The sequence below is a fragment of the Aquarana catesbeiana genome, linkage group LG07 (assembly GCF_042186555.1).
Source record: "Aquarana catesbeiana isolate 2022-GZ linkage group LG07, ASM4218655v1, whole genome shotgun sequence".
In the NCBI taxonomy this organism is placed as follows: domain Eukaryota; kingdom Metazoa; phylum Chordata; class Amphibia; order Anura; family Ranidae; genus Aquarana; species Aquarana catesbeiana.
In genome coordinates, this window is record NC_133330.1 from 343,902,575 (window position 1) to 343,923,552 (window position 20,978).

The following is a 20,978-nucleotide window of genomic DNA, read 5'->3' on the forward strand; positions in this document are numbered from 1 at the left end:
GGGTCCACCTGGCTTTGGCCTTGCCCCTTGTCACTTGCACTTTTGTCTGCGTTTCTTTCCCTTGGATGGAGGGTGTGGGGTCCGGGGTCCTACCCTGAAGTCTAGGGGTAGGATGTGTGGCCATCAGATTCCTTCCTCCAATGGTCCAGGTGGAGGAGGTGGGGGTTCTCTTTGGCCTGTCACCTATTACGCAGTGGTTGGCTTCGGATGACCAAGAGGAGAGGGGTCTGCAGGCCTTTTGGCTGAGTGGACAACACATGAGCCCTGCCCCCGTCAGGAGCCTTGTGCCCCCAGGGGTCAGGAAAGGTCCCCACTTCTTCGTGAGGTGGACTAGAGTCACACTCTTAATTGGGGGGTTTTGGGGTTAAGGCCCCTTTCACACTTGTACGACCTGAAAGTCACACGATTTTGCCGCAACTTGTAGCAATTCCTGTGTAATCTTGAGGTCTATGGACCTCAAGTGGCATAAAAGTCGGCCTAAATAGTGCAGGGACTGCGACTTGAAGTCGCACAGATATGAACGGTACTCATTGGAAATACGACTTCGCAGGACAAGTTTGAAAAGGGGCCTACGAGGAGTTTTTTTTTTTTTTCCCAGAGCTTTCTGTGCACTTTTTTTTTTCATGATTCACTTATAGTGTTTGACAAAACATTGGACTACGAAGCTCCATGAAAAAAAATATAGTCCATAGCAGGTTGATGAGCGGGGGAGGGAAGATCCAGGGAAGGTAAAGTACGAGCAGAAAAAAAAAAATTCAGCTTTCATTTTTTTTACAATCGCAAAAGCTGAAAAGTGTGAAAATAGAAATGTAAAAAATAAAATAAATAGAATGTTTATGTAAATTGTACAGATGGTAGAAAAACTTCCTCCTCTCCCTAATTCTCCGGTATCTCTCTCTCAGAGCCCGCCGCTCCTCAGGGACAAAACTTTCCTTTCCTCAAAGTGAAAATTGTAAGTAGATTTTCCAAATGGAAAGCAATTTCATGATCCACTTTCCTTCCCCTAAATTGCCATCTTAGCCGGCAGCGAGGCTGAAAGGTGATTGACTGACGGGACCTGGACGCAGCCGGCACACTTGGGCGCCTCACGTCTGCCGGTGGGAGGTAGATTGGGTTTGACGTGAACTTCTCTGCAAAGAAAGCAACCTGAGGAGGATTTCTAGTGTCAGGAAAGATTAGAGCGGCTGTCCTTTCACTGCTACAACCTGGAACAATTCTGTAAAAAATGGCCGCACAAAGGTTAGACGGACCTGAGATCTGCTGACATACAAAGTTATCCCAACACCTGGACGGTGACGGTACAATCGGCACCTGGAAGGCTTCCCCCTGTAGGAGACACAATGGCTCCCCCCCATCTGTATCACATATCGAGGGGCGCACACACACACACGGAGCTCTCCACTTGCTCACATTTCCTCTCTCACCTACAATCCAACCGGACAGTTTCTCCTCAAGCTGGCGTTATCACTCCCTCTAACCACTCTTGGCAGGCAATCTAATTTTCCCTGAAAAGGTCACCGCCATTTTAACTGCCTTTCAATCACATTAAGCACGCTATTGCTGTGCTTAGAGGCATGTGCCTTCCTCCTGCTCCTGGCTGAGGTGCGATCAATAGACTGACATACTGCTCACTTCGCGCTCATGTCTCCTCCACACCGAGACGCATCCGACAACTTCCAAATAGTATTTATTACGTTTGTCCCATCGGTGGACACGCACAGCAAGATAAAAGTGACATTACAAGAATGTATGTGGGATCTACTGTATACCGTGACCACCCAGGACCAGCAAAGGTTGTCATCTGACAGCGAATGTATAGGACCAGCTGTGTGCTGATAGGACAGGAATAGGGGAGCAGAGCCAATAGACTGAAATCCAACATAGGACCAGCTCAGTGCTGATAGGACAGGAATAGAGGAGCAGAGCCAATAGACTGAAAGCCAACATATAGGACCAGCTCAGTGCTGCTAGGGCAGGAACAGAGCCAATAGATTGACATCTAACATTTAGGACCAGCTGAGTGCTGATAGGACAGGAACAGAGGAGCAGAGCCAATAGACTGACATCTAACATTTAGGACCAGCTCAGTGCTGATAGATGTCAGTCTATTGGCTCTGTTCCTGCCCTAACATAGGACCAGCTGAGTGCTGATAGGACAGGAACAGAGCAATAGACTGACATCTAACATATAGGACCAGCTGAGTGTTGATAGACTGAAATCCAACATATATGACCCACTCAGTGCTGATAGGACAGGAATAGAGGAGCAGAGCAATAGACTGAAAGCCAACATATAGGACCAGCTCAGTGCGGATAGATGTCAGTCTATTGGCTCTGTTTCTGCCCTAACACATAGGACCAGCTGAGTGCCGATAGGACAGGAATAGAGGAGCAGAGCAATGCAGACTGTGAAATCCAACATATATTCAATTGACTGCGATGTGAGCCAATGAGGAGCGAGAGACCAGGAGAGCCGTTGCTCTCATGCACATCACTGGATCGAGATTGGGCTCAGGCAAGTATTAAAAGGTACGCGGGGGAGGGGGGGGGGTTTCCTGGTTGCTGCATCCAGGTTTTTTTTTTTTTTTAACTTTAATGCATAGAATACATTAAGGCAAAAAACTTGAACATTCAGAACAACTTTAAAATGTCCTTCTAACACCCACCCCTGACCCACTTATACTCACCTGGTCTGCAATTCACCATCCCTGTGCCGCTATCAGAGCTGATAGAAAACATCCGATACATCCAGCTTTGGGGAGCATATGACCCCCATATAACCTGAACACTACAGTGCATGCAATCAGTGGAGGAGTCAAGCAGCAGATCAGAGTCATTGTCCCGCCAATCACTGACAGACTTATTTTCCAAGCAAAATCAGCGCGCACCAGGCGTCCCTCTGTGCTGAACGCGGCTCTATGTCGTCTCCTTTTATGTGCGTTAAGCCATTTAAGGGATGACAGCGCTTTCCTCCGGAGCACAGATAACACTATTGGTTTTAGATTCACTTTACAGATTTTCTCTGCAGCAGAAAGAAAACAAATTCTCTACAAAGGAAGCAGAACTTCAATGAGGACATTAAACGGAGTCCATAGAGAAGGAGCATTCAGCAACACATCAGCTCTCCAAATGTGGAATATGAACACTGAATGTCACATCACAGCTTCTCTACACAAAAACACCTAAACATTCATTTCTGTACAGCCAGGAATAAACGTTCAATGTTATTTGTTGTTTCTTCACAACACAGAATACAGTTTACTTTGTGTAAATGGGATCTGCAGACATGTACATTATTCCTGTTACATGTGTCACTTTGTATTAAAAGAGAAATATAGGATATAAAAAAAACAAAAACATACTAGATGGCTGCAGGATCGATCCGATGCTGCATCTGTCCCCTGCTGCCTGTACCGAGTAAAGAGCGATCAAACACTGCCGATTACACAGTTCTCAGTGAGCGGTCACTGTCAGTCACCGCTCTCTGCCCCTGCAACGCTCACTGGAGTGCTGGGCTGTGGAGGGGGTGGGAGCAGCTGGCTTAGGCTCTCAGTATGCTGAGAGGCTGAGCCAGCTGCTGGTAATGCATCTGGATGGATCTCTTCATTATTGTCAGGATCCCTGTAGAGTCTGGGTCGCAGGAGAGCAGAAGAAATGCACTCTTGTGACCCACAGGAGAAGTATGGCCAAAAAAGCTTTGGCATTGCTCCTCCATTAATCAGGTGTGGATTTTGGGTGTACAATACGAGATAAAAAAAACTTTATCTAGAATACAGAACAGTCTGCTGTGTCTATAAGATATCGTGTAGTAATATTCCTATTGCTACATTGTAACTACTCTGGTTCCTTCATAGAAGATCAAAGTGGTGACCTTTGCAGCATACTTGCAGGTTAAAAAATAAATAAATAAATAAATAACTGCCTCATATTCTGCCCTATTAAACCTCTGTTAACCATATTCAGCTATCGTTAAAGTGTTCCTAAACCCAGAAGCCTGCATTCACTATCTCTGCTCCCCTCAATCACATGCACCCCCCCCTCCCCCAAAAAAAAATAGCAATACACACCAAACTGAGCATGTGCAGAATGTCTCAAAGACTCTGTATTATCAGTAGATGGATTGGGGACTGTGGAAGAAGGGGAGGATCCAAGAAGACAGGCTCAAACAGCCCTTTTACACAATTCACAGGATTAACCCCTTCCACAGCGAGTATAACAAGCATGCTTTAGGCTGGGTTCACACTGATGCAGCTGTGGGTCACAGCAGGGGGTCTGGTGCGTCCCTGTACACCGATTCAGATTTTTACCCAAATTTGCACCTGAAACGGAGCCAAAGACGTACAGGTCCAATGCGGACCGCGTCGCCCACGAAAGTGTGTGAACCAGCCCCGTTAAGAGCCGGTCATACTCTCATGTCATGCGTATTGGATGCAGAGAAAGCCGCATCCAATTTGCATCAGCGTGAACCCAGCACATACAGACTGATTTTACAGTTGTGGCTTTAGTAACACTTTAACCTTTCTCCTTAGTGGCTATGTGACTGTGGATCCCCCCCCCCCCCCCCCCCAATTTAGATCACTTTTTTTTAACCACTTGCTTACCGGGCTCTTTCACCCTCTTACTGCCTAGGACAATTTTTTTAGCTTTCAGCGCTGTCACAATTTGAATGACAATTGCGCAGTCATGCAACACCGTACCCAAAAGATATTTTTATCATTTTTTTTCACACAAATAGAGCTTTCTTTTGGTGGTATTTAATCACCACTGGAGTTTTTATTTTTTTTGCTAAACAAAAAAAGACCGAAAATGTTGAAAAAAAAAAAAAAAAACAAACAAAACGTTTTTCAAATTTTGTTCTAAAATTTTGCAATTTTTCTCCTTCACTGATAGGTGGGCACTTAGGGGACCGACGTCCTTCTAACAGAAGCCAGTTACCGGCTTTATTCTTGCTGACAGCATGAAAAAAAAAAAAAAAAAAAAAAAAAAACAGTAACCAGCTTCTGCTTACTTCCGTGATAAGCTGTGATTGGCCCTGAAGAACTCAGCGATCACAGAGCGCGCAGCGCGAGAACGGGAGGATATATATGGACAATGCTGGACAATATTGCACGAGAAAGCCCCGTTTACATTCTCCCACCTGTGCACCCCCCATCCATTGATTTGTGGCACTCCCATCCTTTTATATACACTTTCCAGCCACTCCGGGGATCTCTGTGAAAACCCATCTGACAGACAGCAGAGTTCAGGAGTTGCACTTCTGGGTCCAGTCAGTGTTTTACCAAAAAACTTTTTTTTTAGCAAACAGATCTCAGTTGGAAGCGAGAAGATAAAGAAGCTGAAAATGAAAGGAAGATTCCATTGCTGTGTGTGAAGGTGGAGTTCCCTCGTCTCCCAGCTAATACTCAGGTCCAGAAAACAGGAAGTCACACATGAATAATGGGCGACACAGAGAGAAGAGGGTGAATGGGGGATAACAAAAAAATGAGCAGGGAGAGGAAACATTCCGAATGTCTAACACTAGACCAGAAGAAGTGAACGGTGGTACCTACCGCGGAATCCACCTTCAGAAGGGTTGTGGCTCGAATCCTCTTCTGCCCGCACCATTCGTACTCTTCAAACCGATGACCGTTCTCATTCTCTATGTCTACAGAGTCATCTTCATTCATGCTGGACTCTCTCTACAACGAGGCAGAAATGGCAGCTCAGTACACGGGCCGCAAACATCCACAACTACACAATGTACTACTAATATAAAGAGCCATCAGAGGATCAGCTGAGAGGTATGAGGACAGAAGAGGCCGGACACTAGAGGCCGAGTTATGAGGACAGAAGAGGCTGGACACTAGAGGCCGAGTTATGAGGACAGAAGAGGCTGGACACTAGAGGCCGAGTTATGAGGACAGAAGAGGCTGGACACTAGAGGCCGAGTTACAGGGACAGAAGAGGCTGGACACTAGAGGCCGAGTTATGAGGACAGAAGAGGCTGGACACTAGAGGCCGAGTTACAGGGACAGAAGAGGCTGGACACTAGAGGCTGAGTTATGAGGACAGAAGAGGCCGGACACTAGAGGCCGAGTTATGAGAACAGAAGAGGCTGGACACTAGAGGCCGAGTTATGAGGACAGAAGAGGCCGGACACTAGAGGTCGAATTATAGGGACAGAAGAGGCGGGACACTAGAGGGCGAGATATGAGGACAGAAGAGGCCGGACACTAGAGGCAGATTTAGGAACAAAAATGGTCACTCAGTAGCATCATACTAAGTCCTTCTTGGTCAAAATTCCATTTGCAGAACACTAAATTCAATGGACTGGTAATGGGGCCAACATGGGAGGTCAGTAACAGGTCCAGCGCTAGGCAGGAGAGCTGACAGTCTACAGGAGTCCAGTGTTAGGCAGCAGAGCTGACAGTCTACAGGAGTCCAATGTTAGGCAGCAGAGCTGACAGTCTACAGGAGTCCAGTGTTAGGCAGCAGAGCTGACAGTCTACAGGAGTCCAGTGTTAGGCAGCAGAGCTGACAGTCTACAGGAGTCCAGTGTTAGGCAGCAGAGCTGACAGTCTACAGGAGTCCAGTGTTAGGCAGCAGAGCTGACAGTCTACAGGAGTCCAGTGTTAGGCAGCAGAGCTGACAGTCTACAGGAGTCCAGTGTTAGGCAGCAGAGCTGACAGTCTACAGGAGTCCAGTGTTAGGCAGCAGAGCTGACAGTCTACAGGAGTCCAGTGTTAGGCAGCAGAGCTGACAGTCTACAGGAGTCCAGTGTTAGGCAGCAGAGCTGACAGTCTACAGGAGTCCAGTGTTAGGCAGCAGAGCTGACAGTCTACAGGAGTCCAGTGTTAGGCAGCAGAGCTGACAGTCTACAGGAGTCCAGTGTTAGGCAGCAGAGCTGACAGTCTACAGGAGTCCAGTGTTAGGCAGCAGAGCTGACAGTCTACAGGAGTCCAGTGTTAGGCAGCAGAGCTAACAGTCTACAGGAGTCCAGTGTTAGGCAGCAGAGCTAACAGTCTACAGGAGTCCAGTGTTAGGCAGCAGAGCTAACAGTCTACAGGAGTCCAGTGTTAGGCAGCAGAGCTAACAGTCTACAGGAGTCCAGTGTTAGGCAGCAGAGCTAACAGTCTACAGGAGTCCAGTGTTAGGCAGCAGAGCTAACAGTCTACAGGAGTCCAGTGTTAGGCAGCAGAGCTAACAGTCTACAGGAGTCCAGTGTTAGGCAGCAGAGCTGACAGTCTACAGGAGTCCAGTGTTAGGCAGCAGAGCTAACAGTCTACAGGAGTCCAGTGTTAGGCAGCAGAGGTGATAGACAGGGAAGTGACAGAAGATAGCGGGCGACCAGAATCACCTCCCGGTTCCTCTACCTTAGCCAGACACAGTTCCACATGTCTACTCATCTCCTCCTCCGATCCAGACAACGGCCGACTGCAGAGCGGACATACCTGTCCCTCATCTTGCTTTCGCCGTTTCATCTTCCCAATCCGGGCTGGTGGATGCAGAAAAAAGAAAAAAAGAAGAGAAAAATAAATAAACAACGTTAAATGTCAGCACCCCTCTTATAATGAACAAAGGTCTCACTTTCACAAACTGATACAAAATCAATGGATCGCACAGGGCAAATCTTTACGCCAGGATTTTAGGACAGAGAATATAATTATCACCTTAAAGGGTCTATCCACCCAAATACACTTTTTAATTTTGAGGACTCCATAGAGGACATATCTGAGCTTTATTTTCCAGAAAAGTCACCTGCTGTGTTTATAATTGGGGGGGGGGGGGGGTGGGGGGGGGGGGCGGGGGGGCGGGGGGGTCGGTGTTCCCACCATCCCTGCTGAGATTTAATAATATGGAAAATAGAACATGGGGGGGGGGGGGGGGGGTTGGCTGAGGACAGTAAAGGGGGGGGGGGGGGGCGGCATTGAGGATAGTAAAGTAAAAGGGGGTTGGGGGTGGTTGAGGACAGTAATGTGACACACCTAATCAATTGTTTGGTATAAAGAGGAAAAAAAGAAAAATTAGAGAATCCGTTCCCATGTACTACAAAGCCGAGTCTTCTACGACCGAATCATCACACTCAATCTCCGGAGAGGAAAGTTCTCAAATCCGGCAAAAGATTTATACAACCTTCCTGGAAAGTCACTTTTCACATCCAATCAAAAAGAAAAAGAAGTAGAAGATGTTCCCGGGGGCGCGGGGTGACCGCACAGCCATCCTGCGAGGGGAATTGCTTAAAAGAACAGGCGAGTGAGACCGGGCGATGGCTAATTAATAACGATGGGCGCAATCATTTCTAATTAGCTCACTAATCCCTCAGTCTTGATCTACTGTCGGCGGATCGGCTCGCGTTTCCCACCTTCCCCAACTAATCAAAAGTGAAGAAACGAGGAATGGTAATAGCGCCGGTCGGGAAAAGATAATGTAATTCATCCGCGGCAAAAAAAAAGAGGCGGCGGGGAAGAAAGTCTACTTAATGCGATCTTTTGTTATTATTCAAACCTTCTGCCTGCAGGTGAAAAGCTGAGCGCTCATAATGTGAACATTACACTAAAAAAAGGTCGTCACATCATTAATGTGAGAAGTTCAGGTGTGAGCGCCCCCCACCCCCCGTACTACCAGCCGGGACACGCAATTACCACCCCGCCAGAAAAGGTCAGAGGATTTTATCGCAGTGGCAGCTATGGATTATTCAATGTCATAAAACATGCTTTCTACACACAGGAAGAGAAGAAGACAGACAAACATGTGTAAAACCAGGGGGGGGGGGCAGAGAGGAGACACGTATAACATGGGGGCTGCAAGAAATGGGCCTTAATACAAAATCTACACAGCGATTCGTTAAAAAAGCTGTGAAAAAAGGAAAAAAAAAAAAAAAAAAAAAAAAGTATCCTCTTAGGGGGCAACACGCGCCCCCCCCCCCGGGATTGACCCCATCTAAGGGCAACATGGCCCCCCAGGAACGATGACACTCAGACAATGCAAAGCAACCTCTTAAAAAGTGATACTAAAATCTAATAGTTTTTTTTCATTTTTTCAGCAGCCGAATCTCTCGTGCAACATCGCTGGATCTGGACGGAGCTCAGGTAAGTATTGGGGGGGAGGGGCTGCTGCACACAGAAGGCTTTTTATCTTAATGCATAGAATGAACTGTCTGCCTTTACAACCCCTTTAATGGCACCTGTGCTGAGGGGCCGACCTCCTGCATCAATGCATCAGACTGGCTTAGGAGGTTGACTGATTATCTGTGCGGCCGATATTCACTTTTTTTGAAGTATCGGTCACAAACTTAGCGATATTGCTTCAAGGGGTTGTACCGGGGTGATGTATCTGCAGGCGTCGCCCCGGTACCGTTCCTCAGAACAGTCAGCTTTCTTGTAATAACAACTGACGCCGGCTATTACAAGCAGTGGGAGGGTACGCGCCCCCCCCCCCCCCCATTGGGAGGCCCATGTGACCAGCCGGCACGTCTGCCCGCTGGCTGAAGACTCAAACAAAGCCGATCTGGATCTAGTAACCCGGAAGCGACGTCATGACATCACTTCCGGATTACTGGCATCCTAAAGGCGCCAGTTTTAAAAAACTAAGTATTCAAAAACGTTGATCTTGACTTTTGAAGACTTTCAAGTGCAGAGGAGGAGTTTGGGGTCTTATAGACCCCCGATCTCTCCATAAAGAGGACCTGTCACTGCCAATTACTGTCACATGGGATACAAATATACATTTTTTTTCTATATATAAAAAAAGGACAGTGAAAAAAATAAAAAAAGTTTAAACCTACAGAATATCGGCACCTGATATCTGCTATCAGACTGAGAAGCGGCCGATACCTAGACTGGCTGCTCAACACAGGTCCCAGAACAGAGTGGTGTAGTAGCGATGTCTATACAGGGATTTCCAGCTTCTAGAGGGATTTTTTTGCCATCTGTGTCCCTCTGAGTCGATGACAACAGGAAGTGAAAGGAAGTTACCCTCTTAGTTGGCTCATGGGAAGATGGAGAAACATAGAAAAATGACGGCAGAAAGAGAAGACCACCAAGTGGTCCATCGAGTCAACTTTTTTTTTTTTTTTTTTTTACACCTGATGTCCCAGGGTGACAACGCTCACTCACCATTCTTTATCAGGGCAGGACAGAACTACAGAAGACTTTTCTCTCCTCATCTTTCTGTAGTTCATAGCGATAACTTGGTACAATGTAACAGATAACTTCCTCTTCTCTGCTCACAAGAATTCTGGCGGCATTAACAGGTTGTTTTTGTATGTTGCCATGAGTAAGCGCTAGCTTAATGTGAAACGCATTAGCGGGTTTTTGTTATTTTTTCTTTCACCACAGGTGGTCTTTCAGTAGGGGGGCTGTGCAGACCTTTGTTGTGACAGTATTTGTTTTGTACTTGTATATGTAAAATGTATTGTTATTCTGTAAAGGAGATGTCAGAGCATGCCCTGGACAGGCATTAGGCTCCGCCATTGTCAGCACAGCTCTGAAGCTCCCTTTCATGATCAGGGTGGAGGGTGGGCCGCACAGTGCCGGGCGGACGGTGGGCCGCACAGTGCCGGGCGGACGGTGGGCCGCACAGTGCCGGGCGGACGGTGGGCCGCACAGTGCCGGGCGGACGGTGGGCCAGACAATGCCGGGCGGACGGTGGGCCAGACAATTCCGGGCAGCCAGGCGGACGGCGGGCCGCGCAGTGCCGGGCGGACGGCGGGCCGCTCAGTGCCGGGCGGACGGTGACTCCAGGGCCGCACAGTCACCGGTTTCCACCATCAGAAAACACACTTGGAGAAACACAGCTCCAATGTTAAAATTTGAATTCCCACCATACTCTCCATGGCTGGAGCTGCAGTTCCTCTACAGCTGCAGTGCCTGAGGGCACCCAGACCAGCAAGAAAGTTTTAGGAGTGCTGGTGAGCGGTTATTGGGCCTCGTTAAGTGTAGACGGGTTAGCAGACATTCACCGTCACACAGCTGTGTATCAGCCAGTAAGAAGTTCCAATAAACTAGCCGGCCTGTCCTCCCTCCGCTGACCAGTGAGGGGCTCCCCACTCCAATCTCTGCTACTTCTGTACAACTGGTAGGACTCACTCTGTCTATAGAACCAGCCTGACATCAGAAGACGCCTCTAAAGCCCCATAAACACTATTAGATTTTATGCAGATTTTTGTATTCAGATTTACCAAGACCATCTAAGAGGAGGTCAAACCTTAACTGTTTCCATTTGTATGCAATCAGGCAGGTCCTTGTACTACATCAGGAATATGCAATTAGCGGACCTTATGCAATTAGCTGTTGCAAAACTACAAGTCCCATCATGCCTCTGGCTCTGGGTGTCATGCTTGTGGCTGTCAGAGTCTTGCTATGCCTCATGGGACTTGTAGTTCTGCAACAGCTGGAGGTCCGCTAATTGCATATCCCTGCACTACATGGTTTTGGTAAATCTGAAGACAAAAATCTGCAGAAAATCCAATAGTGTGTATGGGGGTTCAAGTTCAGGTAGATCTCACCCAAGGCTAAGCGCCTCACCTGTGCAGAGCCGCTTTAAACTGTCACTAAACCCATATCATAAAAAAAAAAAAGAAGAATAAATGGTGTATTCCACGCTGGTCATACTCATCATCGCTATGAGATTCCTTTTCTGTATTCTGCAAAAATCCTGGTTGATCTCCAACTCCCCCTCCTGTCCATGTCCCCTCTGCAGAGGATTTTGCAGCTGTGGTGGCAGCTCTGCACATGCTCAGTTTTCAGTGGAGTTTCTATGCTGAGCATTTCCTCCCCATCACATCTGAGAAGCCCATGTGACTATAGAGTCACACATGTGGGCGTATACACAATGACAGCCCACTCCCTCCCTCCCTCCCTCCTCCATGCCCACTAACCAGCTAAACACAATGAGGGGCGGGATATTACATGTCGATTGATGGAGGCTTCACCTCCCTCTTATTGTAAGACAGGCTGGAGGGGTGGGACACAGCCTGTGACTGGCAGAAATCCGCCCCCACACCATGTTGTTGCCAAAATATAATAAAGATTTGGTTTCAAATATAGATTTGTATGACGATTTAAAGTGATTGTAAAGGCTTGTTTTTTTTTTTTTTTTTAGATAACAAACATGTAATACTTACCTCCACTGTGCAGCTGGTTTTGCACAGAGTGGCCCCGATCCTCTTCTTCTGGGGTCCCTAGGCAGCTCTTGCGGCTCCTCCTCACTTCAGATAACCCCCTAGGAGAAGCGCTCTACCGAGGGGGGTTACCTTGTAGGCACGCTCCCGAGTCCATAGAAACGAATGCCGGACTCGGGCACACCCCCCCAGCGTCATTGGATTTGACTGACGGCAGTGGGAGCCAACGACTGCATTGCTATCAATCTATCCAATCAAGAGCCGGGACCGCACATCTCCGGCGTGGGAATTACGGGGCTCAGGTAAGTAAAACAGGGGGTTGGTGACTGCCAGAAGTTTTTTCTCCTTAATGCATAGCATGCATTAAAGTGGTTGTAAACCTTCTGGGACCACTTTCACCTACAGGTAAGCCTAGATTAAGGCCTAGATTAAGGCTTACCTGTAGGTGCAACAAATATCTCCCAAACCTACACGGTTTAGGAGATATTTGCAAAAGACTGGCACCGATGACTACGGCGCATGCACAGTAGACAGCGGCGCGCAGTCGCACTGAGCGTGCCGCTGCTAATGGCGATCATGCCGTTACTGGCAGCTCCCTGGCGCATGCGCAGGAGTGACATCATCGCGGCTCCGGCCAGTCACAACGCCGGAGCCGCGATACCTGGAAGTCATAGATGGCGGCGATGAAGGAGAAGGACGAGGGTCGCTTCAGGGGCTTCCATCTCGTGTAAGTTATTCATAATGAGCTAGTATGCTATACATACGAGCTCATTATGCCTTTACCTTACAGGGTGTGTTTTTTTTCCTGCCTTTACATCCTCTTTAAGGTGAAAAAACATGAGGGTTTACAACCCCTTTAAAACAGATTATTTGTTTTTACTCTGTACTCCAAAGGCTTTTTGTTATGTTGAACATGTGACCAGCAGCAGAGGACTAGAAGCTCCTCCTGCTGATGTTTCCCTGCAGACAGGCTAGGAGAGAGCCGGGTCATGTGACAGCTGGATATCCATTAGGAAAAAAGGACCGATCCCCCCCCCCCCCCCCAGCGGTGGGAAGCCAACGCTGAACGGCGGCACTATGAAGTCAGCAAGGAATATTCTTCCAGCTTCGGAGAATGAGAGCAGACATGACAGAAGTCACTTCTCCGTCCTCCTTGGGGATCATTCACACCGGTTTCCATGAGACTTGCATGGAGCAAACCACATGGCACTTTATGGCTCCACCTCCGACTAAACCTTTTATTCTTCCTTAATTTTAGTTTCGGGTGGATTTTACGTTTTATTGCGGTGACCCCATTAGACAGATTTTACCTCGCTTCCTGTGACAGCCCAACACTCGATAAAAATAGTTATCACTGGGACAGAATAACAACCTGACAGAGATTCTAACCCATCACCATGTAGTGTTTTGTTGGAGTTCGTTGTCAGACAGGAAGTGAGGAAAATCTTAAAAAAGGGAGATGTCCCCCATGTGGGGTTTTCTAGGCAGACAACATCCTAACGGTCATTGTCATCTTTTGAGATCATGCCATTAATAAAGTTTAATTAATTTTAAATAATATGTTATCATCTTTTTACCCATCATCCCACATGGGGGACATCTCCCTCTTTTTGATATCACTCGGAGTGTGCAGCATCCTTTTCTTCTCTCAATAAGAAAGTGAGGAAAATCTTGTCCCAATGGGGACAGACAGACCACCTAAAGCGGAATTTTACACTCTTAAAAAGGAGTTGTAAAAGGCAGAAGGTGATTTCTATGCATTAAGATAAAAAGCCTTCTGTGTGCAGCCCCCCCCCCCCCTCTTCAGCCCCCCATCTCTCTCTATTCTACAATGTCCACAAGTGACTCAGCCGTCCAGGACTCTCCTCCTGATTGGCTGAGACACAGCAGCGGCAACACTGGCCCCCACTGCTGTCAAAATCAGGGAGAGAGAGGGGGCGGGGCCGAACCAGGGCTCCGTGTCTGAATGGACACATGGAGCTGGGCCTTGGCTCAGGTGCCCCCACAGCTAGCAGCTTGCTATGGGGGGCATTGAACAGGAGGGAGGGGCCAGGAGCTCCGAAAAGAGGAGGATCTGGGCTGCTCTGTGCAAATCCATTATGGAGCAGGTAAGTGTTTTTGTTTTTTCATAAAAGTAACAAATGAGACTTTACAATAACTTTAATCAACAATGACTATTTTTGATCCTTATGCTGCTAGTATTAGTAAAGAGATAGGAAGGAAGATCATATTTACTTGTTTTAAACTTTCATTTTTTTTTTTACAATTCTTCAGTTACTTCCCGGTTTCCATGCCTAGGCAAATGACATCATCTTCAGGAGGAGGGGCTCCTTCAGGAGGAGAGGCACTCCCTCTTCTGCTTGTATGCCTAAGGTAAGGTCAGATGGATTCCAGGAAGTAAATGCTACATGAATCATCTGCACTTAGTTAAGATGACCGTGGCCAGAAATGCTAAGGGGGTGTTTTTCCAAAGTGATTTCTCAATCATGGATCGATGGGAGAGAGCGAGGAGGGACGGATGGGAGAGAGCGAGGAGGGACGGATGGGAGAGAGCGAGGAGGGACGGATGGGAGAGAGCGAGGAGGGACGGATGGGAGAGAGCGAGGAGGGACGGATGGGAGAGAGCGAGGAGGGACGGATGGGAGAGAGCGAGGAGGGACGGATGGGAGAGAGCGAGGAGGGACGGATGGGAGAGAGCGAGGAGGGACGGATGGGAGAGAGCGAGGAGGGACGGATGGGAGAGAGCGAGGAGGGACGGATGGGAGAGAGCGAGGAGGGACGGATGGGAGAGAGCGAGGAGGGACGGATGGGAGAGAGCGAGGAGGGACGGATGGGAGAGAGCGAGGAGGGACGGATGGGAGAGAGCGAGGAGGGACGGATGGGAGAGAGCGAGGAGGGACGGATGGGAGAGAGCGAGGAGGGACGGATGGGAGAGAGCGAGGAGGGACGGATGGGAGAGAGCGAGGAGGGACGGATGGGAGAGAGCGAGGAGGGACGGATGGGAGAGAGCGAGGAGGGACGGATGGGAGAGAGCGAGGAGGGACGGATGGGAGAGAGCGAGGAGGGACGGATGGGAGAGAGCGAGGAGGGACGGATGGGAGAGAGCGAGGAGGGACGGATGGGAGAGAGCGAGGAGGGACGGATGGGAGAGAGCGAGGAGGGACGGATGGGAGAGAGCGAGGAGGGACGGATGGGAGAGAGCGAGGAGGGACGGATGGGAGAGAGCGAGGAGGGACGGATGGGAGAGAGCGAGGAGGGACGGATGGGAGAGAGCGAGGAGGGACGGATGGGAGAGAGCGAGGAGGGACGGATGGGAGAGAGCGAGGAGGGACGGATGGGAGAGAGCGAGGAGGGACGGATGGGAGAGAGCGAGGAGGGACGGATGGGAGAGAGCGAGGAGGGACGGATGGGAGAGAGCGAGGAGGGACGGATGGGAGAGAGCGAGGAGGGACGGATGGGAGAGAGCGAGGAGGGACGGATGGGAGAGAGCGAGGAGGGACGGATGGGAGAGAGCGAGGAGGGACGGATGGGAGAGAGCGAGGAGGGACGGATGGGAGAGAGCGAGGAGGGACGGATGGGAGAGAGCGAGGAGGGACGGATGGGAGAGAGCGAGGAGGGACGGATGGGAGAGAGCGAGGATGGACGGATGGGAGAGAGCATGGATGGACGGATGGGAGAGAGCGAGGATGGACGGATGGGAGAGAGTGAGGATGGACGGATGGGAGAGAGCGAGGATGGACGGATGGGAGAGAGCATGGATGGACGGATGGGAGAGAGCGAGGATGGACGGATGGGAGAGAGCGAGGATGGACGGATGGGAGAGAGCGAGGATGGACGGATGGGAGAGAGCATGGATGAACGGATGGGAGAGAGCATGGATGAATGGATGGGAGAGAGCGAGGATGAATGGATGGATGGATGGGAGAGAACGAGGATGGAAGAGAGGATGGATGGAAGAGAGGATGGATGGAAGGATGGAAGAGAGGATGGATGGAAGAGAGGATGGATGGATGGAAGAGAGGATGGATGGATGGAAGAGAGGATGGATGGATGGAAGAGAGGATGGATGGATGGAAGAGAGGATGGATGGATGGAAGAGAGGATGGATGGATGGAAGAGAGGATGGATGGATGGAAGAGAGGATGGATGGAAGAGAGGATGGATGGAAGGATGGAAGAGAGGATGGATGGATGGATGGAAGAGAGGATGGATGGATGGATGGAAGAGAGGATGGATGGAAGAGAGGATGGATGGATGGATGGAAGAGAGGATGGATGGATGGATGGAAGAGAGGATGGATGGATGGATGGAAGAGAGGATGGATGGATGGATGGAAGAGTGGATGGATGGATGGATGGAAGAGAGGATGGATGGATGGATGGAAGAGAGGATGGATGGATGGATGGAAGAGAGGATGGATGGAAGAGAGGATGGATAGATGGATGGAAGAGAGGATGGAAGAGAGGATGGAAGAGAGGATGGAAGAGAGGATGGAAGAGAGGATGGAAGAGAGGATGGAAGAGAGGATGGAAGAGAGGATGGAAGAGAGGATGGAAGAGAGGATGGAGGGATGGAAGAGAGGATGGAGGGATGGAAGGATGGAAGAGAGGATGGAGGGATGGAAGAGAGGATGGAGGGATGGAAGAGAGGATGGAGGGATGGAAGGATGGAAGAGAGGATGGAGGGATGGATGGAAGAGAGGATGGAGGGATGGATGGAGGGATGAATGTGGGGTTTGCTTTGAAAATGAAGAATGGGTGAAGTGTAGTTCCGCTTTAAAGTGATTATAAAGGGGAAATAAATGTGTTTTTAAAATAACAAACACGTTACACTTACTGGTTCTGTAAAGGTGCACAATTCTGGCTAAAATGAGAATCACAATTTTTTTTGCTTAGAAGAGATCACGATTCTCGTGGTGTAACATCATCTTTCACATTAAAACAAAAAAAAAATTGGGCTAACTTTACTGTTTTTTTTTTTCATTGAAGTGTATTTTTTCCAAAAAATTGCGTTTGAAAGACGGCTGGGCAAATACCGTGTGACATAAAATATTGCAGCAATTGCCATTTTATTCCCTAGGGTCTCTGCTAATATATATATATATATATATATATATATATATATATATATATATATATATTATATATATACACATATATAATGTTTGGGGTTCCAAGTAATTTTCTAGCAAAAAATATTGATTTTAACTTAAGAAGTGTCAGAAAAAGATTTAGACTTTAAGTGGTTAAACTTGGTTCCTGTATTACATGTTGTTAAAAACTTGGCAGACTGCCTGGATTTTTTCTTTACACACAGAAGTTTCTCTCTTTGATATAAGAAGGAAGTGTTAGTTACAATGTTTCATGTTAAAAACTTGGCAGACTGCCCGGATGTTTTCTTTTGACAGCTGAGTGAGCAGATAAGTCTCTCCACTTGCTATATGAAAGAATTGGCAAACTCTGCAATAGAGATCGTATCGAGATCACGATTTTTTTTTTCACGATTAATTGTGCACCTCTAAATGGTTTTGCACAGAACATTCTCAACCCTCCTCTTCTGGGGTCCCCCTCCAGAGCTCCTGCCTCCTCCTCACTGCTGAGTACCCCCAGAGCAAACCTCTTGGCTATGGGTGCACTTGTGCGGGCTCAGTCCCGCCCCCTCCCTCCTCACTGGTTGTGACCGACAGCAGCAGGAGCCAATGGCTGCCTCTGCTGCCTCTGAGCCGATGAGAGAGAGCAGAGATGCAGCTCCTAGGGCACAGCAATAGAAACCTGACAGAGGTTCTAATCCTTCTCTATTCCATCCAAAAAAAAAAGAAGTTTGGTCTTTTAATAAAACATTATGCAACATATGTTGTAATATAACATGTAATATACACAAAAAAAAACAAAAAATACATAAAGGCAGAGCTCTGAGTTCCAGAATACGACACTCCTCTCTTCTATATACAGTATACACCACATGGAGACACACACATCTTATTCTAATATAAAAATAGATTATATGGCAATACAAAGACATTAGATAAAATGTAACACTTCTTTGTAGCTGCCTAATAATATAATCATATATCTGTATTAGGACAGCATAACACACCATCATCCTATGTACACAGCACACGGTGCTCTCTGTATTAGCAGAGTATCTCTGATCTATAGGGAGGAGCCCAGGTATGTTTGGATCCCAGTATGAACCCACCTGAGCCATCTCTATACACAGCCAATCACAGGTGACTGAGACATTTCCCACCTGAGCCGTCTCTATACTCAGCCAATCATAGGTGACTGAGACATTTCCCACCTGAGCCGTCTCTATACACAGCCAATCACAGGTGACTGAGACATTTCCCACCTGAGCCGTCTCTATACACAGCCAATCATAGGTGACTGAGACATTTCCCACCTGAGCCGTCTCTATACACAGCCAATCACAGGTGACTGAGACATTTCCCACCTGAGCCGTCTCTATACACAGCCAATCACAGGTGACTGAGACATTTCCCACCTGAGCCGTCTCTATACTCAGCCAATCATAGGTGACTGAGACATTTCCCACCTGAGCCGTCTCTATACACAGCCAATCACAGGTGACTGAGACATTTCCCACCTGAGCCGTCTCTATACACAGCCAATCATAGGTGACTGAGACATTTCCCACCTGAGCCGTCTCTATACTCAGCCAATCATAGGTGACTGAGACATTTCCCACCTGAGCCGTCTCTATACACAGCCAATCATAGGTGACTGAGACATTTCCCACCTGAGCCGTCTCTACACACAGCCAATCATAAGTGACTGAGACATTTCCCACTTATACGTGTGTGGCGGGGAACGCCCGATTGGCTGTGTGGAGGGACACCTTCCGGGTGGTGGGATAGGTCAGGTGGGGTCATACTAAGGATCTGCACCCCCCTGAGCTCCTCCCCCATCCTATACACAGTTCTGTATTCACGGTGCAGTTGGAATGTGTCAGCAGTAGGGCTTAGTGATGACATCAGGTGAGAGGGGAGGGGGGCAAAGTTTAGCGCGCTCCATCAGAGTGTCAGCGGCCCGAGGTGCTGGCAGCGCTCTCCCTTCCCAGTCATCATATATACAGAGTGCAGAGCAATGTGGGACTACAAGGCTCAGCGCACCTGGAAAGCTAACCAGCAACCAGAGAACGTTAGAGCCCAGAGATTGGTTGTCAGTGGGTGGGAAGACGATCTATTCTGTCATGTGAAATGATTGTTTACACTGACCGTGTGCAACAATGTTAGAGGAATGGATGGAATCTATGGGTCCTGTCACCTGATTGGTTGCCCCGGGTGATATCAGGCCGGGTCCTATCACCTGATTGGTTGCCCTGGGTGATATCAGGCGGGTCCTGTCACCTGACTGGTTGCCCCGGGTGATATCAGGCGGGTCCTGTGATCTGATTGGTTGCCCAGGGTGATATCAGGCCGGGTCCTGTCACCTAATTGGTTGCCCCGAGTGATATCAGGCCGGGTCCTGTGATCTGAGTGGTTGCCCCGGGTGATATCAGGCCGGGTCCTGTCACATGACTGGTTGCCCAGGGTGATATCAGGCCGGGTCCTGTCACCTGATTGGTTGCCCTGGGTGATATCAGGCGGGTCCTGTCCCCTGACTGGTTGCCCCGGGTGATATCAGGCGGGTCCTGTGATCTGATTGGTTGCCCAGGGTGATATCAGGCCGGGTCCTGTCACCTAATTGGTTGCCCCGGGTGATATCAGGCGGGTCCTGTGATCTGATTGGTTGCCCCGGGTGATATCAGGCCGGGTCCTGTCACCTGATTGGTTGCCCCGAGTGATATCAGGCCGGGTCCTGTGATCTGAGTGGTTGCCCCGGGTGATATCAGGCCGGGTCCTGTCACATGACTGGTTGCCCCGGGTGATATCAGGCCGGGTCCTGTCACCTGATTGGTTGCCCCGGGTGATATCAGGCCGGGTCCTGTCACCTGACTGGTTGCCCCGGGTGATATCAGGCCGGGTCCTGTGATCTGATTGGTTGCCCCGGGTGATATCAGGCCGGGTCCTGTGATCTGAGTGGTTGCCCCGGGTGATATCAGGCCGGGTCCTGTCACCTGATTGGTTGCCCCGAGTGATATCAGGCCGGGTCCTGTGATCTGATTGGTTGCCCAGGGTGATATCAGGCCGGGTCCTGTCACCTAATTGGTTGCCCCGGGTGATATCAGGCGGGTCCTGTGATCTGATTGGTTGCCCCGGGTGATATCAGGCCGGGTCCTGTGATCTGAGTGGTTGCCCCGGGTGATATCAGGCCGGGTCCTGTCACATGACTGGTTGCCCCGGGTGATATCAGGCCGGGTCCTATCACCTGATTGGTTGCCCTGGGTGATATCAGGCGGGTCCTGTCACCTGACTGGTTGCCCCGGGTGATATCAGGCGGGTCCTGTGATCTGATTGGTTGCCCAGGGTGATATCAGGCCGGGTCCTGTCACCTAATTGGTTGCCCCGGGTGATATCAGGCGGGTCCTGTGATCTGATTGGTTGCCCCGGGTGATATCAGGCCGGGTCCTGTCACATGACTGGTTGCCCCGGGTGATATCAGGCTGGGTCCTGTCACCTGATTGGTTGCCCCGGGTGATATCAGGCCGGGTCCTGTCACCTGATTGGTTGCCCCGGGTGATATCAGGCCGGGTCCTGTGATCTGATTGGTTGCCCCGGGTGATATCAGGCCGGGTCCTGTGATCTGAGTGGTTGCCCCGGGTGATATCAGGCCGGGTCCTGTCACCTGATTGGTTGCCCCGAGTGATATCAGGCCGGGTCCTGTCACCTGACTGGTTGCCCCGGGTGATATCAGGCCGGGTCCTGTGATCTGATTGGTTGCCCCGGGTGATATCAGGCCGGGTCCTGTGATCTCTA

At 49.2% G+C, this 20,978-nt stretch overlaps 1 protein-coding gene across 1 annotated transcript in view; it reads right to left on the minus strand.

The window, feature by feature from the left end:
* RNF220 (ring finger protein 220) overlaps window positions 1-20,978 on the minus strand; it is a 144,651-nt gene that overhangs the window by 52,094 nt on the left and 71,579 nt on the right. The window contains 3 exon segments of the mRNA XM_073593979.1: window positions 5,550-5,567; window positions 5,570-5,678; window positions 7,353-7,474. Coding sequence (XP_073450080.1) covers window positions 5,550-5,567; window positions 5,570-5,678; window positions 7,353-7,474 — 249 coding nt within the window.